The 19,266-nt window shown below is 45.8% G+C and overlaps 4 protein-coding genes across 19 annotated transcripts in view; 2 read left to right on the forward strand and 2 right to left on the reverse strand.

The window, feature by feature from the left end:
- LOC146235135 (coiled-coil domain-containing protein 148-like) overlaps positions 1-1,140 on the forward strand; it is a 29,231-nt gene extending 28,091 nt beyond the window's left edge. For all 6 annotated transcript variants that reach the window (XM_084688070.1, XM_084688071.1, XM_084688072.1 and 3 more), the window contains one exon: positions 722-1,140. In XM_084688070.1, coding sequence (XP_084544196.1) covers positions 722-868 — 147 coding nt within the window. In that variant the 3' untranslated portion in view covers positions 869-1,140. The remainder of the gene's footprint in view (positions 1-721) is intronic.
- A 1,174-nt stretch (positions 1,141-2,314) lies between these two features.
- upp2 (uridine phosphorylase 2) lies at positions 2,315-5,273 on the reverse strand. 5 transcript variants are annotated; one of them, XM_084689711.1, is made up of 8 exons: positions 5,054-5,273; positions 4,889-4,957; positions 4,624-4,741; positions 4,379-4,537; positions 4,097-4,211; positions 3,612-3,821; positions 2,888-3,034; positions 2,315-2,717 (listed from the first exon to the last, which is right to left on the reverse strand). In XM_084689711.1, the coding sequence occupies exons 1-8, from the start codon at positions 5,062-5,064 to the stop codon at positions 2,575-2,577; spliced, it is 972 nt and encodes a 323-aa protein (XP_084545837.1). In that variant the 5' UTR covers positions 5,065-5,273; the 3' UTR covers positions 2,315-2,574. The 5 variants fall into 5 exon arrangements, with proteins under 5 accessions (XP_084545837.1, XP_084545836.1, XP_084545835.1 ...); XM_084689710.1 differs by having other exon boundaries at positions 5,067-5,161; XM_084689709.1 differs by having other exon boundaries at positions 4,624-4,762; positions 5,054-5,161.
- Positions 5,274-5,821: 548 nt separating this feature from the next.
- LOC146235137 (uncharacterized protein C7orf57 homolog) lies at positions 5,822-10,376 on the reverse strand. 4 transcript variants are annotated; one of them, XM_084688203.1, is made up of 8 exons: positions 10,218-10,376; positions 9,791-9,843; positions 9,324-9,509; positions 9,115-9,217; positions 8,922-9,042; positions 7,571-7,656; positions 6,568-6,644; positions 5,822-6,266 (listed from the first exon to the last, which is right to left on the reverse strand). In XM_084688203.1, the coding sequence occupies exons 2-8, from the start codon at positions 9,825-9,827 to the stop codon at positions 6,244-6,246; spliced, it is 633 nt and encodes a 210-aa protein (XP_084544329.1). In that variant the 5' UTR covers positions 9,828-9,843; positions 10,218-10,376; the 3' UTR covers positions 5,822-6,243. The 4 variants fall into 4 exon arrangements, with proteins under 4 accessions (XP_084544329.1, XP_084544328.1, XP_084544330.1 ...); XM_084688202.1 differs by having other exon boundaries at positions 6,559-6,644; positions 10,218-10,375; XM_084688204.1 differs by having other exon boundaries at positions 6,559-6,644; positions 8,922-9,015; positions 10,218-10,374.
- A 796-nt stretch (positions 10,377-11,172) lies between these two features.
- LOC146235138 (activin receptor type-1-like) overlaps positions 11,173-19,266 on the forward strand; it is a 35,429-nt gene continuing 27,335 nt past the window's right edge. For 2 of the 4 annotated variants that reach the window (XM_084688198.1, XM_084688200.1), the window contains exons 1-2: positions 11,173-11,504; positions 13,908-14,140. The gene's annotated coding sequence lies outside the window, so the exon portion shown is untranslated. The remainder of the gene's footprint in view (positions 11,505-13,907; positions 14,141-19,266) is intronic. The other 2 variants (XM_084688199.1, XM_084688197.1) reach the window with 2 other exon arrangements.

A 19,266-nucleotide genomic window follows, 5' to 3' on the forward strand; every position in this document is an offset into this window, starting at 1 on the left:
ATTCCCCTCATACCCATTGCTAGCTTCCTCAAGGATCACAATGACTCTTGTTTAGAGACTTGTTGCTCTTGTTGGTTAATGGTAGCTGATTTAAACTGTTGTATTCGCTGTGAAATATTCTATTGTAGTTCATCTTATTTTTATTTTACTGTTGCTTGCTTTTCTACAGGTACACTTGCTCTTGGAGGATCATGTTGTTTAATTGTAACTTGCTTAACTACATGCTCTTATGGTTTTTCCCTTTGGCACTTATTTTTTGGTTGTTCACAATGTGTGCTTCTTGTTTTGGCTACCCGCAATGTTATTAATAATTGTTAATAATTGTTATTATCAGTGACCTATGCACTTTGTAAAGCTCTCTCTTGGAAGTCGCTTTGGATAAAAGCGTCTGCTAAATGAATACATGTAAATGTCATACAGACAGGACTTTAAACAGCCCCTCCCCTCTTCAAGGATCTGTACAGTATCGCTCACATGGAGAACACACTTTGGTTTTGTTATGGTCGATTGAGTAACAGGGTGGCAATCTAATGATCCTGTACTTCAATACCAAACCTTAAGAGATCAGTAACTGACCTTGGAATCCCAGTAGAACGCATGGGAAACAGACGACTGAAGATGTGTGGAAAGATAACCTGACTCATCTGGTGTCAGTGTTTTGGACTCTTACAGCAGATACGTACACAGTGTGTTCACTTCCAGTCCGACGTTTGTTTTCCAGATTGTGTCTGACCCCAGGGTGCGTATCGAGCAGGCTCTTCGACAGGCTGGGCTTCACAACACGCTGTACGCCCAGCAGGTGTTCTCACGCCTCAAACCGCTCAGGCCACCCAGGCGAGACACCGAGTCCACAGGCTTCAGGTCCTGAACGATCTGTCCTTGGCGCCAGTTCAATCTGAACTGCCAACCAGTGGCAATCAGCCTGTATATGGCGATATATGTTGTTTAAGATGTATGAATATTATTTGAGTGATTACAGAAAACAAGGAGATATGTTTTCTACTTCATGTTCAAAGGTCTCACTGGTTCCCTGTAACAAACACTCAAAACTAGAAATACAGTACATGTCACCTCGCTCCCTTAACCCACACGTTTAGGAACAACTAAGACACTGAGTGTATCATCTGTGGGAAGCTGAATACAAATTAATGATTGAAAATGTGTCTGTCTGTATTTCCTACACAGACTCATCTGTTAGTCTGCACTGTTTAGTCTGTTCAGTTTGAACTGCAAGTCAATATTTTGACAGACTGAGTCAGAATCTGACCGGCTGTTGAACAGAAGAGGCCTTGTCAGACATATAACCCTACTGGGACACAGGCCCCTATTTGTTGTTTTCTTCCAAACGTGCTCTGCACAACACACTACCTGGCTATAGAAACTCCCTTTGCTTCACCCACTAAACAGCAGTTCAGGGATGCAGGTTTGATATCAGTTTTGGTGGCAGGGAGAGGTATAGACATTGTTGGAATACTCTGCTGTTCGTTCGAGGTTTTATATTCATAAAAATATGATAAAAGTCATCATTTTTCAAAATGGTATGGGTAGTTTTCACCCGGTCCCTAACGCGACACTGCAAAGTAGCGTCTTCCGAATGTGAGACGAATGTCTAATGTCGAATATGAAACCAACTTCACCTCGGTCTTTGGCAGGGACATCAATAATCAATGCCAGCGCGCATTCATTTGAGCAAAAACTTTGTTTTATGAGTTTCATATAATATTGTTTTTATGTTTTAGTCAAAATAAGATGATTGGTAGGCCTATCATTGTGAAACTTTCTTTAGTTTTCTAATGTGTTCTTATTCTTGTGTCCGAGTCCGACACCTCACCGCGGTGACATGGAATTCTGCAGGCATCGGTTTGTGTTTTTGGTTAGTGCTTTGATTTTACAACCGTTGATACGTTTATTTTTTTCTGGGATTATCAATGTAAATGAATGCACTGACTAAAAAAGCAAATAGTTAAAACTCAAACTTTAGATTTTACTGGGGCACAGCAGATTTATAAAAATGGTCTAACAACGCCCCTGCTGTTGAACCTTTCATCTCCATGTAACTTCCCACTTAGCCCTACATCCATGCAAACATGCCGTGATCTGATGTTACATATGACAGCAAAGTTCAACCCTCAAGCAGTATCTTCTGAAAACAAGTCACTGCACCCTTTCCAGAACATCCCATTCTTCTCAAGTGTGATGAAGTCAGAGTTGTGTCTCTTTTGCTTCTAAATGTCGTCAGGCGACACCGGCTCAGACTCTCATTTCATCTCAAAAGTTGATTTATGAGTTATTTTAAATTAAATGTAGACAAGTGTTTTATTTTCAAAACTTTAATTCACTTCCAAAGTGGCACAAGTAGCAAAGCGATATACAACAGCATAGACATCTCACAGATAACAGAAGTAAAAATACCTTTTATCAATAACAGAACTTCCAACTAAGTCAACATCTGTAAAACCCACATATTTTCAAAAACAGCTTCAAATTCTCTTTAAATAAGTATCACATATTCACATGACTATTTACAAGTCCACATAAAGGTTTGGTGCTGTAGGTCTCTGGGGTGTGTGGATCCTAAAGGATGTATCCCAGGCGCTTCTTGATGAAGTGTGAGACGAGAGTCTGCGGTCTGTGCTGGTACTCCAGCAGGACATGGTGAGGCGTGGAGATCTGGTCTCCATCAAAGCGGTTCAGCAGAGTCACACAGACCACAGCAGCTGGGAGAAGGACAGCACACGTGTAAGACCAACGGCCAACAAACAACATGTGGTGCTGCTTTCTCACATGTTTGAGTTGATGTTCTGGTTCTTATCTCTCCCCCGTCCCTCCCCCCCTGCCTCTAAGCTGAGAGGAATGTCATGTTATTTCTTATGAAACAGCAGCTGACCTTTGATGCCACAGACTCTGCACATGGCAGCAAACACTGTGGACTCCATCTCTATGTTCCTGACCCCGGCCTCATGGGCGCTCCTTAGGTACTCCTGCTTTTCCTCGGGGGAGAAGGAACAGAGCGCTCCGTCCAGCCTGCCCTGACCTGGGAGCACACACACACACACAGCACGACACACACACACACACACACACAGTACGACACACACACACAGCACGACACACACACACACAGTACGACACACACACACACAGCACGACACACACACACACACAGTACGACACACACACACAGCACGACACACACACACACAGTACGACACACACACAGCACGACACACACACACACACACACACACACACACACAGCACGACACACACACACACACACACAGCACGACACACACACACACACACACAGCACGACACACACACACACACACACACACACACACACAGCACGACACACACACACACAGCACGACACACACACACACACACACACACACACAGCAGGACACAGACAGGGGTTAGAGCAACAACAACAAACTTCCCTCCCTGAAGCCAAAACTGAACTACAATTGACGAGATCCTAAAGAACACAAGTGTTTAGCTCCCTGGCAGAAGTCCATAATCAGGGACTGTCACCCAACCAGCTCCACTACACTTATTCTAACTGGTAGGCTTGCTGGGTGCTCCGGGTGGTCTGAACATGTCCATACCTTCATAGAAGTCATCTGTGCACAGGGTGTTTCCCCTGACTGTGGGGACGTTGTGGAGCTCAGAGGAGCAGTGCAGGAGCTCACTGGCCACGCCCTCATCCAGCACCGTGCTCCTGGTGATCACCTTCCCCAGGACCACCTGCTCAAACTGGGGCTGGAAGGAGTGGTCCACGGCCTTGTCCGTGATCACCACCGTCCCTGGAGCCACACCTGCAGGGAGCACACGACCAGGGCTGACGACACGACAGGAAGTGTCTACATCCCTCATCAGGCATGTTCGCCACATCCTGGCACACTGCTTTTTACACGGCTTCCTACTAAGTGCATTGGTTGATGTTGGCAGTAGTTGCTAGTTAACTTCCTACTAGGTGTGCTGCTGGTATAAGTGGCCAGGTGTGACTGCGAGGCAGGTGTGACTCTGCGAGGCAGCTGTGACTCTACGAGGCAGCTGTGACTGCGAGGCAGGAGTAGCGGCCTGTACTCACCGATGCCTCCAGAGGTGCCGATCCTGAAGAGGACAAGGTCTCGGCAGCGTGCGTGGTGCAGGAGCTTGATGAGCTCATGGAGCATGATGGAGATGGAGGGGACTCCCATGCCATGCTGCAGGGGCACACAGCACCTCGGTTAAATGGTACTCATCTTACAGGAGCCTCTCAAAGACAGGACGTGATCGTTAGAATACGTCCTCATTAGTTCTTAAAAGTACCACACATCTGAGTGATGCGGCATGGAGTTCTCCAATGAGAGGACTGCTGCGCTCCACTTACACTGATAGAGAGCACCGGCCCCACTTTGTACATGGAGTAACGGTCAGTTCCCTCACAGATATCAATGATGTCATCAGTGCTTCCAGGCAGAGACAACTCCTTGTGGATGAAGTGGGCGAAGGCCTTCATGCGGTTGGCACTGCCACCGACACACACAAACTGCACAGGAGGAAGACAGACAGATTCAGAGGTCATAGAGTTCATAGTCGTCTGTTGTCGAGGTGTTGCTATGGAGCTCCACCAACCTTGATGTCTCCAAACATCTCAGGCAGGTTGTGTGTCTTGGTCCCCAGGCTGAAGTGGTACAGGATGTCTTCGTCCATGGTGTCCAAGTGGGGGTTCTTCACGTGAACCTCTGTCTGTCTGGGTCCAGACACAGGAACACTGGCAGCATTACACACAGCTGACAGGTGACACAGCCAGCCAGGTGCAGAGCAGGATGGCTCACACACAGCAGTGTTGAAATAAAAACATCAACACAGTTCTTCAAACACTGGACAAAATACTCACTCGATGTATTCAGAAGGGTCCGTCCCCATATGGAGTAGAATAGGTGCCATGGTTGTAGTTCTTTCTATACTAAAATACATATGGGGAAAAAAGGATATAACCACTACCAACAAATCCAAGTATGAAATAGCCACAATTTATAACAGTCCCAAATACAATACATACTTAAAGTACATACTGCAATTATCGAAGTTCTGAATCCTAAAACGTGATGAACGTGTTTTTCTCAGTGATGTGTAGCTTCAGTCTGTCCTGTTTGCTGCTAAGGTGAATAAGAGTGATCTCTGCCTGAGGGCTTGATATAGTCCTTCCCCGACCCTAACCAAGCCGTCCCTCAGACTGATTGGCTGTAGAGGGAGGAGTGCTGTCTCCTCTCAGATATTACCAGGGTCTGAACACACTATCGTGCAACCAAGAGGAACAAACATTTGGCCAACCTCCAAAGTTATACCCCTGTATGCTTTAACAACAGTCAACCACATCAGCACAACATTTAAAAAAAATCCCATGTGTACACAAAAACGCACCATGTTTTCAGGGTGTATAGCGTTTTCATGGAAAGCAGCATGATCAACCTTCGGGATATGCCAAAGTTACATAATGTAGCACTGCCCCTGTATAACTGCTGGTAATTACTGACTAGGTTTGTTATACAACTCAGTGGTTCTTGACACATTACCCTCCTTCACCTTATCTTGTTCTGGGAGCAGGTGGTGTGCAGCAGACCTGAGATATAAACGACCTGTTTGCACATCACTGGCATCTGTTCACTTTTTATCCCATAAAGATGTGTGTATAATGTTGGGCTGAAACTATGGGGATGATTGTAGAGAAGGTCCCATGATCATGTCCTTCAGCAGACTCCTTCCTGAGCACATGGGACGCTGCGCTGTGGTGCGTTGTTTGGATGTTGTGTTGAAAACCAGGCAGAGATAACAGAAGGAATCACTTCATTTTTATTTCACCATGAGGAGCACAAAGACAACATGTCCAAACACAGAACAGCTCATTTTAGAGGAGGCACTGTAAGCCATGCTCCTTTTACAAAAGTCACCCTTCCAAACAGTCTTGGCATAGCTTAGTTTAGCAAGGACTTTGTCGTCATACAGTCACAGTGCAGAGGCAACGATGACAGGCACAGCAAAGAGCTGATCTAACAGCTCAAACTAAACGCTTTATCTCATTTCCCACTTGTATACATGTCTTGGAACGGCTAACTTGACGAGTGGTGCAGCTACTTTAACTTGAAGCTAACTTTTAGTTTCTAGAACAGAACGGTGAGGTGTATGTGGGCAGGTAACAGCTAGGATCATGGGGGAGAACTCTGGGGGGGGGGACGTCGACACAGCTCTGCTCTAGTTCTGGGGAACATCAGAGGCTAGAAGAAACACACAAGAAGTTGTCTTAGACCATCATCACTAGCAACAGGGATTTATATTTCTTACAGATTAAAATTGTTAAGAGGCATATCAGAATTTCTTGATGGCACACAAGCATTATCATTTTTTACTTTTATCTGTGTGACTTCAGACATGCAGAGTGGTACATTTATTGTCACATACAACCAATAAATAATCTGACACCATGTTCAATATTAGGGTGGTCTGGGGTCCTCGCCGTGGAGGGGGAGAGACAGTACTCCTGATCTGTGTTCCCACATTACTACACACCTGACACACCTGAGGGCTCATTCTCAACGTAGCCAAAGCTCAGCAGCTTGGACATGCTGACAGCTTCTGGTTTCTTATTTTGAGCCCTGCAAGAAGACAAGAAGAGGGAGTTACAACCACGCCAGAGAACATGTGAGGCTTGCACCTGTCATCAGCAACACAGGCCAGACAGGAAGACCTCTGGAGAGGGCCAGGTACAGCTGGACTCTTCCTGGCCGATCAGCTGCTGCAGTATTGATTTGTTGGAGAACCCTCTGGCTAAACGCATGCATGGGCCATGCCCACAAAGGCAAACATTGCATTTGGACACTGAAAACATTGACAAACACTTTGGCTACTCATCAAATGATGATTATTATTATATATTCCCAAATGAGCCAGTGTGTGTCTACGTTAGTATAGTAAGTATTTGGGTGCAATGGACATTTTTTGTCAACAGACTGAGGACATTAGACAGAAGCTAGGCCCATGGATATTTTTTGTACACATCTTGGTCATGTGACCTTGTGTTTTGCAGTTCATTCCGGTATGTAAAAGGGTGAATGACATGTCAATGGGTCAAATGTTCAGAAGATCTGTTGCACAACGCAGTGGGTAGCCAAGTCAAACAGACAAATGTTCCAACAGAGAACGGCATCTCAACAGCTCATAATCCGTGTTCTGGGATCAGTGTGGTGTGTGACAAAGTGTCAAATCTGTTTACCGGATTCCCGAAACCAACACTCCTTTTTCATGTTTATCCTTCTGGGACTGAAATCCAAACCTAGGTTACTGATAACTTTCAATGTACACTAACCCAGCGACTGCTTTGTGACCTGGCTGTTTTATATGCATTTATATTAACTATGCACTTCTGGTCAGTTCATAGACTTATATACAGGGTCAGTTATATATTACCTACAGGATCCAGGGAGGCTGCTGGCTCCAGTAGGGTAGCAGGAAGCATGTCACGGCTAAAATAATGAATGTCCTCTGCTGCCACATAGTGGACACAAGTTGCTATTGCACGTACGTTTTCTTGAACTTGCTTGCATCGTGTTGCTCCTCTTCGGTCAAGGCCAGCTTCTCCATTTGGCTGCTGGCAGGGTCTCCACATTTCTGACGGTTAACAAAGTCATTTCATATTTGTCATTTCATATATGGGTTGAGGCGTTGTTAAGAATACAAATAATCCCCCCCCTCCGGGACGAAAAATCTGCCATCACCGGCCGCTGCTACCTGGCGGGACTTTTTTTTTTTTTTTAAAGCTTGTGCGCCCCCCACGTGACATGAACAAAATGCCGCCCCAGGCGACTGCCCGGTCCTCCTGTGCCTAAAACCGGCCCTGTCTCACGTGTTACATTATGAAGAGTTCCCTGGAGTACACGCACAAAAAACATGATTTCTGATAAATACAAACGGAGATATTTGTTTATGCAAAAGAACCCCTCAATTGCGGTAGCCACCTCACTTAACTCACACTTACTTTATATATTATTATATGATTTTACTTTTTTATACCCTTAGATTCTATCTTCTAATCTATTTTATATGACTCCCTGTATCTTGTATCTCGTATATTTTATATTTTCCATATTTAATTAAACTGAGTGTTGTTCTGTACCCTGCTGCTGTTGCAAACTGCATTTCCCCACTGCGGGACCAATAATGGATTATCTTATCTTAAATATTTGTAATTTAATTGGGAATAATATTTGATTGGATCTGTAATCATGCAACACTTATGGCATGTTGAAATGTTCTCATAAGTAATTAGGTGAACATGAGGACAAATTAGGTTTAAACTGATGCTGTTGCCAGTCAGGCAGATATGAATGCCGAGATACGAGTGTCATAGGTTTTCACATGTTCCTTACGCATAACTGTCAGTGATATTGTCCCTGTCTTTGTCAATCACAGTGCAATTACCACACTTGAAAGTGTTACTGACCCTAACCCTTTTAATATGAATTTAGGGCGTGTCCGTGATCATTTATAGGAGTTACTTGGGTGGGGCAAGATGCTTGCGCACGTGCGTTTCATTTCCAGTAAATTGTAATATATGAAGGAAGTGGGATGTGCTGTGTTTCAATCGTACGCAACGTTTTCACGTGAATTCTACACAGTTTTATAAAGGAGCCCCCTTATTGGGTCAATCTGTCAAGTTATAACCCACACGCAAATTAGGCATTTGTTTGACTAATGTTACCATGTAGGGTTAAAGCAATGTACAGAATTTAAGATCCGAAACAAAAAGGGGGCCATAAATAACAAGCATCAAGAGACAGAACTGACATGAATAAAAATGATAAATAAATGAGATCAGTTGAGCTAGAAAGGCTGTTTAGAGAGAACAATGGCAGAGTGGTGGAGTCAGGGTTTACCTTCTCTCTGTCTGCCTCACGCTCCCAAGTCGACTTGTTGTCACTTCCAAAAGGGGCATCTGGTGTACGTACAGTTTTCTCGTTTTCAGTTGGGCTACAAGAAGACAGGGCATTGTGTAGACTGTAGACAATTAATGTTAGTACGCAGAATCAGAAAATATAACATTTAGTTGTCTGCTGGTGTATAAGTTACCTTACAGCCTCTTGATTTTGTGAACCTTCAGCAAACCAGTCAGGGGCCTGGTATGCTGGGTTAGGTTTGGATTCCAAGTTGGTCTCCTCGTGCCACAGCAGGCCTGTAACATGGGCGGACATCCACAATCACATGAATAAACAGAAGAGCCGATACATGCCCATGTTACAGGCCTGCTGTGCTCATTTAAATAAGCTATGTATTTGTACCCTTCTGTCCTCCTTGTTTTGCCAGTTTGACATAAACAGAGTCCGTGTCCATAACTCCTACACGGCGCCCGCGGCTCCTCTCCTCAGGACCGTTGTTAGCATCCTGTGACAGTCCGGGAATTTGTGATGTAGGTCCGCTCGATGTCCCGTTTACGCCATCGTCAGCATTATAGCCGGTTTTGATTCCTAAAATACATGTGCACAATTAAAACAATGTAACTATCAGGTTCGTATACGACTGTCTACAGCAGTTAAACACTGATGAGGCTTTGCCAAGGTTTATAGGACTCTGCGTTCAAGCTATGTGCGAGCTAGCTTGTTGCAAGCCTGCCGTTGCCAGGCGGGTAGCCGCCGCTCCCAGCGTCCCATGAAGAGATGCAGTCGAGGACCCACCCTGATTCATCATGAGTCAGGATTGATCGGGTTGTGCAAACTGTGAATACATAAGGCCTCGGCTCTATACTTGCCATACTTTGTAGGTCGACGATCTGTATCAGTATTCATTTCTATAGTTGTTTTTCTGATGGAAAATGAAGACAAAAACCCAGCATAGTCATCCGAGCTAAAGTGATAATGCAGCAGAACATTGGCAGCTAGCTATGCAATTGCTGCACACATTCTAATGCTACAGTTAGCCAGCTAGCCTAGCTAGAGCTAACGTCTACTGGTTAGCATTAGCTGTAGCTAGCTAGCTAGCTAACTAATTGTTTTTCTGATGGAAAATGAAGACCCAAACCCAGCATAGTCATCCGAGCTAAAGTGAAAACTAGCTAGCTAGCTAGCTAGTTAGCTAGCTAGCTCATGCGTGTTAAAAAATTCCAACGGTTTTCTCTGGTACTATAGATATTCCCATATTCCAAAACCTGGCGTATTTTCTACTAGTTTTGTACTTACCTCTATCTAAGGAAGAGCAAAATTGTAGGTGTTTGCTGATACCTATTAAGGCAGCGAGCTATCGGACTACAAGAGAAGCTGATGATGATGACCAGTGAAAGATTGAAGATTGAATTCCAGTTTACAACTAGTGTGTTGTCATAGAAACAGGGTTGGACTGCAGGGGTGTGTTCAAGAGCACAGCGAGGCTAGCAGACCAGCTCTACATCTGTACTCAAGTAGCCTACTGGTGGCAGAAAGTCACGGTGCTACTGGATACATATCATGCTTTAGTACTTAATAACAATATTTTATATACTTATTGTCCTGATATAGAACACCCCATACTAGCCAGCTACATTCACAGCTGTAGCTGGTGCTAGTTAGTTAGCCTAGCAGACTTGAAACGAATAAACATGCATTTCGTCTGGATCGTGACAGTACATATTTGAGCGCCCGTTTTATTTGTGCAGTTGGCTAGACCAGTGCTACCGGGGTTTCTTGAATCATTTTTTTGTATTTTATTTTTGTATTATTATTATTTTTTTATTTATTTTTTACCGTAGAATGTGTTTGCATGCGATAATTGTTAAGTAGCCTAGGCTATATAAAGCCGAGCCAATATGTACTTTTATGTTTTACTTGTTTTGTTTCCATGTTTGTGTTTCCATGTTTGTGTTCCATATGGTAATGTTTTTGTTGTATAACCTGTGCTATATTAATTTTATATGAATGTTTACAATTCATCGGACTGACACTTACATTGCTAGAAACATGAATCAATCGAATAACCAAGTTGTCTTAAAGTAACAATTAAATTATTGTTGAACTGGATAGCCAACTTCAGTTCAGCAAAGGCCGAATTTGTATTTTTTAAATGTATATAAAAACCAAATAGTCATAATATTTGATACTAAGGTGGCTGCCACCTGGTGTTGGAATATGCGCAGGAGAGCTGATGGTGTAATTACAAAGAGCTATAGTAGCCGTAGCAGCAAGACAACTTCCTCCTCAACACAGAGCTGCTTCTCACACGGACAGTCTGCCTGCGGGACTCGATACACAGCATGCCAAGTTACAGAATTAAACTTTAGGTTCACTTTGGATTATGAATACCGCCTGAAGTTAGCAATATTTGATTGGTTTGGGGAAGAAGGCAATGTCGACTCAACCTGGAGTCTTTTTTTTCAGCAAAACAAAAACGGCATTGTCGGTAGATTTTCGAGAGATGGCAGAGTAGCATGATCTGTGCTGTAAGCACACTGCTAAACGACCGCAAGTCTCTGAAGCGCTTCAAACTCATGCGAGGTAAGTTGTAGCTTTTTTTAATTGCAACACTTTCCTCTAGAAGTTGAAGTCTGGAAACTAGACTGTAGTTTAGTCGTGTTTATTTCATTTGAATAGAATGAATAAAGATTTTAAACTTCTAAAGTAGCCTAGCCTACCTGTGTTTTCCAATTGGCAACGGTCCGGTGTTCAAACTCGTTTACCAGCCTACAGGTACACTGCCAGATAACGTAGCCTACTGTGTTAAACGTTTCATGCAGAAGAAATATGAATGAGGAGGTTTTAGAGTGCATTATTATCACGGGCAATAGGCCTATATAGATGTTTAATCGTTCTTTTTGGTTTGGGAATTTAACTGGATTGATGGTTTTGGACTTATTCAACCGTTTAGCCCAAAATTGCAAATAGTTGACACTATCGTAGGGTCTCTTTGTCATGCAGGCGTAGTTGGGAGCATCGCGCGATCGTGTGTCTCCATCAACACCACGCTGTGCACCTTAACCATGCCAATGGTCCTTGAAGTCCCAGGGGAAGGGGGAAGGGGGGGGGGGAGGGGGGAGATGAGATAATACAAACACTGTGTGTGTGTGTGTGTGTGTGTGTGTGTGTGTGCGTGTGCGAGAATCTGTAAATATTTAAAGACATCGGAGATACATTGATTAGACCACAGGATCATATTAGGTAACCTCCTATCGGAAGAACCTGGCGATTGTGGGTTCCAATTCAACATTTTACACCCTAGTGCCTAATCTAATCAATGAAGTTATAGGTAAACGTGTAGAACGTTTCAACAGAAGAGCTGAAATATGCTATTTTATTTGAAAGTTGTGATGAAAAAATAGTGGCCTTTACATGGCCTTAACATATATGCATAATTTCAGTTAGTCTCCTGTCCTCCCTAACACAACTGTATTGAATACAGTAATATGCGCTCTGTCAAGCATGAATGATGTGTCACTGCATGTTTTGGATGCCTATGTGTGGACTTTGGTTTTCAGTCATACAAACAGGCCTGAAAGGAGACAGCTTCTTTGTGGAATGTGTCTTAAGTCATTAATTTTAGTCTTCAGACATAAGTGAGTCAGTAGTTTGTAAGGTTGTGTTATGTTAGCTTGTCTGACAAGACTTATCAGTGTAGACTGAGTTCATTGTTATATATTTAGGTGGCAGGCAGACAAGCCCACCGCTTTGAAAATGTAGAAAAATCATATATATCTTGCTGATGAGTTGATTGAGTATGCCATTGTTGACATTGACTGGTGTAGATTGTGTGAACTCATGCCATGAAATAAACCAGTAGATTAGGTTTGGATTGAATACACAAACCAGCTATCACAGGTCATTTCTTTCTCACCTAAACCTCAGAACTTGTAAACAATGGTTGCAATCTATGTCGTGAATATGGTTTTGGAGTGCTGCTGTCCTGCAGGCAGCTTGCTGGTGCGTTAAGCGTGTGTGTGTGTGTGTGTGTGGGGGGGGGGGGGTAGCTGTGTGTGCGTGTGTGTGTGTGTGTGGGGGGGGGGGGGGGCACCGCCCTGCCTCCCTGTGGGGGGGGGGGGGGCCCACCGCCCTGCCTCTCTGTGAGGTCAGCCGGCCTCTGGGCGCCGGCCGGCTCCAGCCGTGTCCTGCAGTCTGCTGATAGCAGCCAGATAGGAGGACGTCAGTCAGTCTGGACTCACACACACACACACACACACACACTCACACAGCTTGTGCTTCGTAGATTAGGTGAATTAACTGACTTGACCGTGACCACTTGCTACGGCTCTAGTTCTGTTTCTGTCTCCGTCTCTGAAGTGGTTGGAGTATTTGTATTGATCACTTTTGGAGTTTGAAAAGAGATGGTGTACTCTGAAGACTCAGGAACAGGGTTTGAAATTAAACAGCTTTTTAAGAGGATGCTTTTGAGAATCCATTAGGAGTTCAAATAAATAAATAAATAATAATTCCTTTATCCGGTGTCTCTTCAGTTTATAATCTGCTAGGTTGTTTTTCTGCACACAGCCAGGCCCATCTTTAGAACCATCTTGAATAAAGCTGCTAGCTGTTCTCTTTATTAAGTGTCTAACATAAGAGGTTAAAGACGAATCATTCTTGATTGGTATGGTTTAATGTATTCATAGTTTGGACATAGTTGGGGCAAATTGTTTCCAATTCTGGTGCCTAGCCCTCATCCAAGTCATTGTTACCACACACTGTGTATCCACTTTGATTAGACACGATCTGTTGGCCTCTCCACAGCATCCATCCTGCAGATGGACTTTCAGAGAACTGGAAAGGGTATCATTAGCCCACAGAGGCCCCAGCATTTCAAACAGCAGAGGAGAGAAGGGGGGAGAGGGAGGGAGAAGGAAAAAGAGAGAGGGAGAGAGACATAGAGAGAAAAAAAGCGTTCTCAGACAGAAATCATTTCTCTGTGCACAGTAATTTGGCTGTCAGAAGCAGCTGGCAGTATGGGCTGGAACAATACGCGAGCGCAGGGAGAGGGACGCGCCGACAGTCCTGCAGGAGGATCAGGTTACAGCAGCCTGCGCCATGCAGCCCGCGCCATGCTTCCAGACAGACACGCAGAGGGACGGACGTCTTCAAGTCTGAGCAGGAACCTGCATGAGGCGCAGCCAGGGCTCCTAAGAGTAGGTGGCTGGCCAACCAGGGGGGTGAGTGAGAGGGAGGAGGTGCTGTGTCACAGTATATCTCTGTGTCTGTGCTTGTATGAGGGAGAGAGAGGGAGGGAGGAAGAGGGACGGCAGGACTTGGCTGAGACTCCTACGCCAGACACGCAGCCTCTTTAAGGATCCATCCACTGCGATTGTGTGTGTGAGCGTGCGCATGCTGACATGCCAGTAAGTTGTGCTTTTCAGTTTGAGTGTTTGGGTTTAGCATTGGTCCTGCAGTCAGACTGCTTTTCAGTTTGAGTGTTTGGGTTTAGCATTGGTCCTGCAGTCAGACTGCTTTTCAGTTTGAGTGTTTGGGTTTAGCATTGGTCCTGCAGTCAGACTCCCAGGCCACCGAGGCACACAGCATGTGGGCCGCCCTCTGTCTGGATCTCCTCATCCTCAACAGCTCTTTAGGATAGGCCCTCTGTTGGCATGTTATTTTTAGTCAAAATCCTTGAGCCTTTAATAATCATAAGCCTTGTGCAGCCGAAACATATCATGACGAGTCGTCTGGAACCGGCGGGACGGCCGTCTTAGTGAGAGACAGGAAGTGGAGGCAGGGGGGGGGGCGTGCTTGTCACCCCAACCAGACTTTTGTCCTCCTTCAGTACTTCAGTGTCTGCTGCCAGCTGGGGGTCACCCCTCCCCCCCCCGCCCCCTTCCTTTGGTGGCTCTCCAGTGGGTTATTGATTTCTGTTTGTCTCTGTGCAAATGTGGGGGAAAGGCAAGTGCACAGAGAGAGAGAGACATGGTGAGATGGTAAGGGAGACACAAAGAGAGAGAGGGAGAGACACAAGCCAAGGAAGAGAAGGAGAGACTAGAGTCTGCAGACGGATCTGCGGTGCTCTTGGCTACTCTCTCTCCCCATTACCCTCCTCCTGCACTGGAGACACTGCAATACACATTTTATGAGCGCTTGACTCGCTTCAGCACTCTTATCGCTCAGCTGTTACAGGGAAGGTCTGTTTTAGTTCCTTCCTGCCTACTCCATTCTAATTTCCAGGGAGGAGACCCAGTGGTGCCAGTGTTGTGTTGGTTGGTTGAACAGTTCACCCCCCTCTCTTTTCACTAGGACGTGTGCTTGGATGATGAATTTGGTTTAAGATATGTTTCCATTTCTACGAACGGAGAATGTGTCTCTCAGTTTTCAGATCAAATGGAGGTCTGACGTAGCAGGCCTATTCCAGTGTTGTGATAATAATAGTGTATCGTGTAAGTGACCCTTCTATCAGTTGAAGAGGAAAGTTCTGGGAGTCAAGTTCCCTCTCGCTATGTGAAGGTTGAGAGCCCTGGTCTAGTCAGCCAAACATCCGTCTCGATCCGAGGTCTGAGGAGCGACTTCACCAACACCGTGCACTTCTGCACAGCAACTCGGCTTCAGCTGACCTCCATTTTGTGCCAATACTATTTGGTCCACCCAAATATGAGCATAGAAGTTTAAAGAAGACATTGCCTCCACCTGAGATAGTGGTATGCCTCTGTCGCAGACACCACCGTCAAATAACGGTCATTGTGATCCCTGAAGCGACTTGACGTGGCACCTCCCTGAAGCGACTTGACGTGGCACCTCCCTGAAGCGACTTGACGTGGCACCTCCCTGAAGCGACTTGACGTGGCACCTCCCTGAAGCGACTTGACGTGGCACCTCCCTGAAGCGACTTGACGTTGCCATACAGTCTTTTGTGTCTGTTTGGGACACAAAAGACAACAAGATTGCAGGAATAGAACAGAACCTCTGTGTTTTCACAGATCGTTCATCTCTAACGTTCCACTTCTCCGTTCCTCTGCTCCCTCCTGGGGAGGGCGTGATGGGAAGCCTGGGGTCATAAACACTCTGTTGGCAGGAGGATGTTACATCTAAGCATCTGGGCCTACTGATAGGGGCTGTGGGAGAACCGTGTTTGTATTAGTAGTAGCTTTATTGATCCCGGAGGAGAAACTGCAGGTGCCATGTCAGAGTAGGAAATTAAAATAAAGAACATGTTACCAATACAAAACACAATCAATATACAACAATACAAATAGTAACATTTCAAATACAAAATGTTACTCAGGGCTGTACCTGGGGGTACCAATGGTTTGGCTGAAGGCACCTGCGCAGCGCTGTGGCTGTTTGTGGAGGAGTGTCCACTCTCCAGCCTACAAACGGCTCACCTTCTACAGGACCAACAGGAGGGGATTGAAATTCACTCAGCTCAACCTGGCCAGTTTGTTTATGATTCTGGAGTTGTTAGCAGCCCCTCAAACACAGCACCGGTGTCCAGCCAGCTCGTACAAGGGGAGAGAAGGGCGCCAGTGATACAAATCAAGGTGCTCTTTTACAGAACACTGGCATTCCCAGGAGACTCAACCTAGTGAGAGGGTCATTCTGAGGGAGAATGTTTGTTCCCGCCTCAGTCTGCAAACACTGCTGAAGGTCATAAAGTAGCTGTTTGAATTGGCCCCTTTGGAGTGGGGTGATGGCGGTCCAACAATGGCCGTTTGAGTACCATGGTGATGACTTGGTGCACTTTACTGGAAACACGAATATGCTCTCCTTACAGATAGGGTTGGGTACCGAAACCTGGTGCAAATATGGCATTGGTACCTATATGATCGGTATGTATGTGACCGAATCAGAACGCAGATTTTGGTGCCTCATTTCGGTGCCACTTAAATGCCTGAGTGGTCGAATGAAATATTTGCCCTTTGGTGCTCTGAAACAAACGTAAGAAGCATCATCGGCGCACATGATCGCTAGTTAAATTATACTGCATTCATGTGGTCAGAATAATCAAAACAAGTATTACCCACCTGAGAGAATTCACATGAATGCAAGTTGGAACATGGAAAGGATTTTTTTCCCCCCTAAAAAATATGTTCTTTAATGTCGTCTACAGTCGTTTTTTATTTTTCATAATTTTTCAAATTTGGCACCGGTATCGTAAAAACCCAAACGATACCCAACCGTACTGACAGGGCTGTAGACGCTGGCTTGTAGAGGCTGGGCTGCCGGGCCGAGCCGGGCCGAGGCCAGAAGACTCCACATGGTGAGTCTGTATGAGGAGGAGGTCAAACCACCTCTCTTGATTCACGCCTCGGAACAACAACCCAGGGCAGTTCCTGTACAGGGAGGAGGGGGATGGGGGGCAGGAGTGTGAGTTTATTCAAACAGACCATCATTTGCATTTGATTACATTCCTAACGCTGTGAAAGAAGAGGTTGCTGAGTGAAGTCCTGCAGAGCTGGAGGTGCAGGCTGGGCTGATGGGGCTGGAGGCTGGGCTGATGGGGCTGGAGGCTGGGCCGATGGGGCTGGAGGCTGGGCCGATGGGGCTGGAGGCTGGGCCGATGGGGCTGGAGGCTAGGTCGATGGGGCTGGAGGCTAGGTTGATGGGGCTGGAGGCTGGGCTGACGGGGTCCTGTGGGAAAGGGGGGAGCTTCTCACTTTATCTCTTTAATCTCCTATGTGATTAGGAGATTTCCATAGGTTAATGAGTATTTTCTTCCAATGGGCAGACTCAGTGTGATGACGCCCGTCCCCCTCCAGTTGATGTCTGTCTAGCGAGCTGTAATTAACATGGCAGAGTTGTTTTCAGGCCTCCCTTCTGTCTGTCCCCCCCGATTGTTCCCAATTCATGTGTTCTTCTTGTTGTTGTCTTCCCTGTGAAGTTTTTGGTATTCCTTCAGTTTAGTGTACAATGACACATACATGAAGTGTTGGGCTCCCTAAATGGAGCTGCAAATGGGCATGAATATGCATGTGAAATGACAACAGTAGCAACATCAACAACAACAATGATTAATCACAGGATGAGTTAAACAGCTCAGCCTGTCTGCCAGCCAGCCAGCCGGGGGAGGGCTGAAGTTGTTGTCCTGGCTCTGGGTTTGAGATGCTGCGTGCTGCAGTTGTTCATGTCCACACTGTTCTGAGTGCTGTTCTCTGGGGTGGTCTTGAGGCCTGGATGTTCTCTCCCTCCACAGGCAGGCTGTACCTGTGTTGTCTGAGGAAAAGTGTTTCAGAAGTTTCTACTTCCTGGTTATGGAAAGTACATTGATGATCGTCAGTTTCATGGCTCACTTTCACTCTGAGTGACTCAGACAGTTTTTGTAATCAGTGGCGATTTCTTTAAGACTGCAAGGGAAGCCCCCCCCAAAAAATGTTCAGACAGTTTTTGTAATCAGTGGCGATTTCTTTAAGACTGCAAGGGAAGCCCCCCCCAAAAAATGTTTATGGTCAAATATTTACTATTTTGTTAACATTTTAAATGCTTTAGAAAACCTTAATCTCGAGACGAGTTCAGAATCAGCTACATATAGTAGCGGTCGACTGACTGATTTCCTTCTCATACTTTACCGTAGCAGGTGCATTACCCTGTTGAAGCCCAGTATCCATGGCCTTCAGTAGGGCTGCGTCCATGGCCTTCAGTGGGCTGCGTCCATGGCCTTCAGTAGGGCTGCGTCCATGGCCTTCAGTGGGCTGCGTCCATGGCCTTCAGTAGGGCTGTGTCCATGGCCTTCAGTAGGGCTGCGTCCATGGCCTTCAGTGGGCTGCGTCCATGGCCTTCAGTAGGGCTGCGTCCATGGCCTTCAGTGGGCTGCGTCCATGGCCTTCAGTGGGCTGCGTCCATGGCCTTCAGTGGGCTGCGTCCATGGCCTTCAGTAGGGCTGCGTCCATGGCCTTCAGTAGGGCTGCGTCCATGGCCTTCAGTAGGGCTGCGTCCATGGCCTTCAGTAGGGCTGCGTCCATGGCCTTCAGTGGGGCTGCTTTGAACAGTTCTTTTCAGTGCTTCAAAACTATACGGTCATTGGATAAATGCTGCGATTATGTCCCGCCCACGGACGCACAGCGTCTCTTGGTGTGAATGGAGGAGTGGGCTGGCCTGGACGCTGGGGTTCCGCGTGATGATTGGAGGGTCTGTCGAAAGACTGCATCTCCTTTCAATTGACAGCGATTTTGTTCTAATATTTTTCATTAGATCATTCATTCATACAGTAGGCTAGTGTCGAAGGGGTGAACTAGCAAAATGAATGGAAAATGTATATGATGTAGGCCGTAGACCAGCAGCCTCCACGTGTGTGTGTGTGTCAGGAGGTTGCAGATGACTGAGTGCCCTCTGCTCATGATCAGCCCAACACCCAGGAGAA

Source organism: Hypomesus nipponensis, chromosome 23 (genome assembly GCF_054491055.1).
Source record: "Hypomesus nipponensis isolate SF chromosome 23, ASM5449105v1, whole genome shotgun sequence".
Taxonomy (NCBI): Eukaryota; Metazoa; Chordata; class Actinopteri; order Osmeriformes; family Osmeridae; genus Hypomesus; species Hypomesus nipponensis.

Coding starts and splice junctions, on each gene's coding strand:
- LOC146235137 (XM_084688202.1), bottom strand. CDS start 9,827: ATGAATACTGATACAGATCGTCGACCTACAAAGTATG. Junction 9,510..9,790: donor TCGTCGACCTACAAAGTATG/GCAAGTATAGAG, acceptor CATGTATTTTAG/GAATCAAAACCGGCTATAAT. Junction 6,267..6,558: donor TGAGCCCTCAGGTGTGTCAG/GTGTGTAGTAAT, acceptor TGTTTCTTCTAG/CCTCTGATGTTCCCCAGAAC.
- upp2 (XM_084689709.1), bottom strand. Junction 4,212..4,378: donor GGCCGGTGCTCTCTATCAGT/GTAAGTGGAGCG, acceptor GTGCCCCTGCAG/CATGGCATGGGAGTCCCCTC. Junction 3,035..3,611: donor CACAGATGACTTCTATGAAG/GTATGGACATGT, acceptor GTGTGCTCCCAG/GTCAGGGCAGGCTGGACGGA.